At 34.1% G+C, this 7,519-nt stretch overlaps 1 protein-coding gene across 1 annotated transcript; it reads left to right on the forward strand.

The window, feature by feature from the left end:
* Positions 1-5,165: 5,165 nt before the first annotated feature.
* LOC149234049 (methyl-CpG-binding domain-containing protein 2-like) lies at positions 5,166-7,184 on the forward strand. The gene is made up of 3 exons (XM_089461093.1): positions 5,166-5,875; positions 6,093-6,199; positions 6,377-7,184. The coding sequence occupies exons 2-3, from the start codon at positions 6,155-6,157 to the stop codon at positions 6,986-6,988; spliced, it is 657 nt and encodes a 218-aa protein (XP_089317219.1). The 5' UTR covers positions 5,166-5,875; positions 6,093-6,154; the 3' UTR covers positions 6,989-7,184.
* Positions 7,185-7,519: the final 335 nt, after the last annotated feature.

Consider the following 7,519-nt stretch of genomic DNA (forward strand, 5'->3'; position numbering starts at 1 on the left):
GGAGGCAACCATTGACCTCTTTTTCCATGGTGAACTTAAGGCCTAACAATCTCAATAGAGATGACAGCTGGAAAATCAGTAGCTATTGGATCCCTGCCCTGTCGTCTTAGTCTTTCTCCCCCCCCCCCCCCCCCCCCCCCCCCCCCCCTTTTTTTTTGTGCTAGCTTTCTGTGTTCCCCCTGGAGCCTTCCTTCCTCCTAGGGTTAATCCGTTTTGCTCTGTGGTTTCTATTGGTCTTTTTCCTGTCCCTCCCCTTTTTATATTTTGTCGTTCTCTCTGTTTTATTTTGTTTATTTATTTATTTATATACCTTATATTTACATATATTTATTATTATTATTATTATTTATCTATTTATTGATTTTTAATTAATTAATTTAGTTATATATATATATATATATATATATATATATATATATTATTCCTTTACCTAACTTTTATCTTAATAACCTAATATTATAACTTTAATATATATATATATATATATATGATGATGATGGTTAACGTCCGCTGAGACCATATATAAGTTTGGGGTTAATCGCCTCGCTAATGGGAAAGCTAAGGACATTGAAGGTTACCAAGCAGAAATCTTAAAAATTGGAGGTCATGTCCTCATCCCCGACATCCACAAGCTTTTCAATCAAGGAGTCAAGCAAGGGTTCCCTAAACCTTGGACTGAGAGCCTCATTATTCCTATTTTTAAAAGTGGGGATACAAATAACCCCTCTAATTATCGAACAATTATGATCAACCCTCTCTTAGCCAAGTTATATGGTAGTATTTTGGAAAAGAAGTTAAGCATATGGCTTGAAAGTGAAGGTAAGCGGGCTAAAGGCCAAGCAGGTTTCAGAAGGCATCACTCAACAACAGACCACCTTGTTACGCTTAGGATCATTGCGGAGGAATGTCGTAATGATAAATCCAATTTATTTTGTTGCTTTGTGGACTTTAGAAAGGCTTTCGATATGGTTCCTAGATACAACCTTTGGAATAGATTAGAAGAGCTAAAGGTTCCTCTCGAGTTGAGAGCTGCCGCTATAAGGTTATATGAGAATGTAATTGCCAAGCTAAAGAGAAATGAAGGGTGGTCGAAAGATATTAAGTGTAATATCGGAGTTAAACAAGGTTGCCCCCTCTCCCCTACCCTATTTGGCATTTACATCGATAAGCTCGAAGACTATTTAGAGGAAGCAGGATGTGATGGCACGATCTTAGCTGGGATAGTCGTCATCCTTCTTCTTTATGCTGACGATATTGTTCTTTTGGCAAGGTGCCCATCTGATCTTAATAAGCAACTCAGGCTTCTTAAGCATTTCCATTCTACCATGGGTATGACTGTTAACACTGACAAAACAAAAGTTATGATTATCAAATCTAAGGAGGACACTTACGCTAATTTTATGTATGACAATAATAACTTGGAGGAAGTGTATTCTTACAAGTACCTAGGAATTGATATTCATCACAAGCTCAACTGGAACCATAGCATTGAGAAAAGGATTAATGGGGGGTGGAAAGCTTACTTTGGTCTTGAAAATAATTGTAAAATAGCAAACCTTGTAATGTGGGATAAAAAGAAGTTCCTCTTTGAAACTTTAGTCACTCCTGTTATCTTATATGGTTGTGAGGTTTGGGGTTGCAGCGTCTCTAGAGAATCATGGAGAAAGATTGAGCAAATCCAGAAGCGTTTTATAACTTATAACCTGAAAATTAAAAGTAATACACCCTATCCTATTCTCCTTATAGAAGTAGGTCTTTCCCCTATTGAGAGCTTAGCTATGCTTAGGTTTCTGTTGTACAAGCACAAAATCAGTAACATAGATGATCATAGACTTCCTAAGCTAGCTTTAAATTCTAGCCAAAACCACCTAAGGCTCAATCGAGGGTGGCATAAAGACACAAAGGCCTGGTTAAACTATTGGGAGATCAACGAAAATGATGCATTGCAAAACATAAATAACATTAAAGATATTGTTACTTCTAAGTTCAAAGAAAAAATGTGGTGTGAGAAAGACTTAGCGGCTAAAAGAAAATTAAGTTGTTATAAGAAGGTCATCAACCCCACCCTAGAAGATCAAAAGTATCTCTCTATTTTAATTAGCTCAAAGAAGAAAATTAATATAGCAAAGATTAGAACGAATTCTCATGAGCTCCATAGTGAAACAGGTCGTTGGGCAGTTCCTAAAACGCCATGGACGGAAAGGATCTGCCATATATGTGAGAATAGGAACATCGAGGATGAAAACCACTTCCTCTTAGAGTGCCCCGCGTATAACCACATTAGATCTTAGTTTCACAACCTTTGTTACAATACTGACCTTCCTAGCCTTTTACAATGTCAAAATTATAGTGAGCTCGGGAGGCTTCTCTCCAAACTTTTTGAGCATAGGAATAAAATCTTAAATCAAAATAGATAATTCGTTTCTTTAGGTCCGATAGACCATTATTTGGTCTCAGCGGACGTTAACCACCATCATCATCATCATCATATTCATTAATAATTATTAATATATATATATATATAATTATTAATAAATAATTTAAATAAATAGATTGAATTAAAGTTTTTTAAAACTAACCATTAAAAGTATTTTATTTATTTATATATTTTACCTAATTTAACTTATTTCTATAAATAATAATAATAATAATAATATTAAAAATAATAATAATATTAAATTAATAAATAATAATTTGACTACTAATATTAACAATATATTAATATCAAGACTATATTACTAATATAATATTAATTATATTTAATAAATAATTTAATTAAACAAAGAATTACTTATATTATTAATATATAATTTTATTTCCCGGCTCAAAAGATGGGTGTTCTCAATACCCTTGCTACTAGAGCCCTAAGGATCTCGGATAAACAGAGCTTTGAGAAGGAGAAATCCCATCTCCTTGATGTCTTTGTCGAGAATGGTTATAGTAGATACATGGGTCAGAAGGCTTTCCTTAAAGCTTCCAAGAATTCTCTGTCTAAAAGGGAACCAAAGGAACGGGTTCCAGGTGTCCATATTCCGTATGTTCAGGGGACTACTGATAAGATTGGAAGGATTCTCAGGAGGCATAATGTCCCTGTGACCTTTAGGCCCTTGAACACCATTCGTGCGTCCCTTAGATCAGTGAAGGATCCTATCGACCCTAAAGATATGAAAGGTGTGTATTTGATCCCTTGTTCCTGTGGGACCCCCTATATTGGGGAGACTGGTCGCTCCATTAATCAAAGGATTAGTGAGCATTCAGCGGACCTTAAACATAGGCGAACTAAGTCTTCCGCTTTAGCTGAGCATGCTGAGAAAACCAATCATCATGTCTGTATTGAGGAGGCTAGTGTTATTGCTAAGGTTTCGCACTTCCATCATCGGAAATTTAGGGAAGCGCTTGAGATTGAAAAGAGGCCTAACAATCTCAATAGAGAAGATGGCTGGAAAATCAGTAGGTGTTGGTCCTAGCACTCATTTCTTAGTCATTTTTCCGCCTCCTTCATCTTTTTTTTTTTCTTGTATGTTAAGTTTCTAATTTTATATTTTCTCTTATCCTTTTGTTTTTATTTATTTATTATTTATTTTTATTGTTATTTATTTTATTATTATTATTATTATTATTATTTTTATTTATTTATTTTATTGTTATTTATTATTATTATTATTATTTATTTTATTTTTATTTTTTATTTATTTATTTTATTTTTATTTTTTATTTTTTATTTTATTTTATTTTTTTATTTTTTGACTTGTATTCACATTTAATTTATTCATAGGAGAGGTTCTTTGTAACTAATTTTCCTTTTAAATAATAATTAACCTATAATTTTTAACTTTTTATTAATAACTTGTAACTAACTATTATCACTAATTTAAATTTATTAAGGGATTGGTCCCCTATATAACTTATCTCTTTTTTTTTTATTAAAAAAGTTTTGATCCCGGTCCAATAGTCAATATTAGCGGTTGGTCAAATTAGCCGTTGGAGGCTCTGCTCGGTCTATTTAACATGCTAAGCTGGTCTTCAACTTGTCCTGACGATGAACCACACTGGTTGGTTCGAACGCGTCGACAAATGATCTTTCATGTGATCTTCGCCGAAAAATCTTTTGTAAACTTGATATGGATCACAAAAGCCTCAACTCTACAATTAAATAAATTACTTTTTCTAACTAACCATTTAAATTATTTTATTTATATTTTTAACCTTAACTTTATGATTTTAATTAATATATATATATATATATATATATATATATATTATTAATAAATTACTTTTTAAACCTAACCATAGAAATTTTTCTCATCCTTAACAACATATTATTATAAATATATATATGTTTTATATTAACAATAATTATTAAATAATTTAAATAAATAAGTAAATTATCTTCTTAAACTAACCACTAAAAGTATTTTATTTATTTTTAATCCTAATAACTTTTATCTTAATAACCTAATATTATAACTTTAATATATATATATATATATATATATATATATATATATATTAATAAATTAATTAATTAATTTTAAAAACTAACCATTAAAAATATTTTATGTATTAATGTAAAAAATAATAATAATATTAAATTAATGAATAATAATTTGAACTGGGTCCGAAGGTCAAAATTAGCCATTGGATTTAGCCATTGGAGTCTCTGCTCAGACTATTTAACATGCTAAGCTGGATCTGTTTCTTCAATTTGTCCTGACGATGAACCACAATTGTTGGTTCGAAACACATCGACAAAAATCTTTCCTCATATAATTTTCGCTGAAGTTCTGCTTACAACTATTATGGATCACAAAAACCTCAATTCAATAATTTATAATTATCATTATATTTTTAAATATAACTTAACTTAATTAATATTCATTTTTATTAACTTCCAAATCGTTAAAACCTTATTCATCCACCTAAATCCATATCAACCCAATCCATCTATTTTAACCCATCTATCAAACCGAAGTTTAGACCCATCTCTTAACCCAATCAATCAAGCAGAAAGTTTATTATACAAATCTCTTAAATGGTATATAAATACAAAGAAAGCTCTACTTTCTAAAATCAGCTTGATCGCTGGCCGTAACCTTTTCTTTAATATGAGTACCATGCAGTGAATGTGGGACTATACAAATGACTTTTTCCTTAATCTACGAGCACAGTACGGTCAGTGTCTCTTTTTTGTGAACCAACGACTCCTCCGAATTTCTGCCTTCGTGAATTGTGCATTGTTGTGGTCCTTTACTGATTTTGTGCGTTAACACCGATTCATCTTCCTCTGCATATTCAAGGTTTTACTAATTGAGCATGTACAGATCCACTCGCTTTGATGGGGGCCTGACGATTACTAGTTGTAAAAACTTTTTCAGGTTTAAGGTTTTACAAATTGATTCCATTATATTCAGATCCTCTCTCTTTCTTGTGGACCTTAACAATTCAGATTTAAGGTTTTATGAATTGATTCCATTATAGTGGGATCCTCTGTCTTTCTTGTGGATCTTGACAATTCAAGGTGGTAAATCTTCGGTTCGGTTTTCACTTATCATCAGTTTTCTTGTCCTAAAAACTTATACATACCACCGAGAGATTTTCTTGGTTATCTGTGAAATTGCTACCGATTCGCACCAATCGAATGTTGCCATTTTGTTGACCAATTGCTGACAACATCATTTCTGGTTCGGTTTTGTTGCCACTAGTGCTTTCCTTCATCGAGAGTGGGTTCTGGTTCGGTTTTGTTGCCACTAATTACTGTCCATCTTCTGGTTCGGTTTTCTTGGAACTAATTGCTGTCCTTCATCGAGAGTGGGTTGCTGTAATGGTCACCGTACCTGGATGCACCCGTCTTTTGTTCGTTCGCATGGTTACCAAGGTAATATCCACATGTAATCTATTTGAATACAGGCCCTACTCATTTCAATGTTTTATGCCTTTCAAGGTACCATTTTCAAGGCACCTCCTTCTTGAATGGCCACAATGGAGGCAAGTGTAATTATTGTCATGAATGATCCATGGCATGGCACGGCTTGGCTTGCATGTCTTGAATTAGGAATGAATTAATATTGATGCATGCCAAATATATTTGGCAGGAACCGAGAGCGACGTGAAGATTCACGAAGTGTTTCTGTGAGATCAGCAGCAAGAAGCGAAAATGGAGAAATCCAGAGCCATAGTGTGCGACATCTCTCCCGTAGAGGTAATACAAATTCTTTTCATTTACAGCCCATATTGCATTCACAATTTCTTTGCTTGGCTCTTTCCGTCTCTGCGCGTATTTGTATTTGCAATTTCTTTGCTTGGCTATTTCAGTTCAAGCATATTGTAGTTTTTGTTTAGGGCTGAAATGAAGCCTTTCTATTGTTGTTGCATACAGGGAGCTTCAGCAACATTGTCATCTCGGAGTAAAAAGGGGAAATCCAGTTCAAAGATTAATAAGGAATCTAACTCAGCTGCTCCAAGGGTTTTACCAGCTGTTGGGGCATATGCCGTTCAATGTGTGAAATGCTTTAAATGGAGATTCATTCCAAGCAAGGAGCAATATGAAGCTATTCGGCATTGGGCTTCTGCAGATCCTTGGGTGTGTAACAGAGCCTCTGCCTGGCGCCCAAATGCTTCCTGTAATGATCCAGCTGAACTCTCACAGGATATTACTCGTCTGTGGATAATTGACAAGCCAAATATACCTCGCCCTCCCACAGGATGGGAGCGGTTGCTATCCCTCAGAGGAGATAGCACCTGCAGGTTTGCAGACGTGTACTATATTTCCCCATCCGGAAAAAAATTGAGGTCCAAAGTTGAAATTGAGAAATTCCTGGAAGAGAATCCTCAGTACGCCAAAGGAGTCGACATTTCGCAGTTCAATTATCAGATTCCCCGGCCACTTCATGAAGAATATCTCAGAAAACGCAATGCCTCAGCAGCTCCGAACCGAGGCAGACCAGGTCGCAACGCTAAAGCTAAAAAAATTTCCCACGAGAAAAAATAGCTATGCTCCCTCAGCAGATAAATTTTGTCATCAAAACTTCTGTGAAACACTTTTTTGCTTGTCGTTTTCAGATATATGTATCAAAGCAAGCTGACTTGCTAGTTCCATCTTTTGCCAAAATTGGTTCTGCATAAAAGCAAAATGACTGGCCAATTCATCTTTTGCCGAAATTGATTGTACAAATCGTTTTCAACGAGTAAGTTAATGCATATTCTATATAGTGTTGAATATTCTTATCTGCAGCTATATGTGTGGTTTCTTAGTTAACAACTAGAATGGACCTATCTTAACCCCACTCAATTTATCAAGCATTCTCAATTTATCAAGCATTGAGAGGGATAGACATCAAATTCAAATTCAAATTCAAACCTCTTGTTTAAAAGATCTGGTGAAGATGGATTTCGGTGGGGTTTTTTAAGCAGTAGGCAAGGGACATTTAATTTTTATTTTCAGTGTTATAAATGTTACATGGATATTTTAAAGCAATTGAAATGGTTAGCTCGGTGTAATAATATAAACACAATTGAAATG

Source organism: Pinus tabuliformis, chromosome 8, assembly GCF_031772625.1.
Source record: "Pinus tabuliformis cultivar Carrire ecotype Pingquan chromosome 8, CPIR1, whole genome shotgun sequence".
NCBI classification, from domain to species: Eukaryota; Viridiplantae; Streptophyta; class Pinopsida; order Pinales; family Pinaceae; genus Pinus; species Pinus tabuliformis.

Coding starts and splice junctions, on each gene's coding strand:
- LOC149234049 (XM_089461093.1), top strand. CDS start 6,155: ATGGAGAAATCCAGAGCCATAGTGTGCGACATCTCTCCCGTAGAG. Junction 6,200..6,376: donor GCGACATCTCTCCCGTAGAG/GTAATACAAATT, acceptor TGTTGCATACAG/GGAGCTTCAGCAACATTGTC.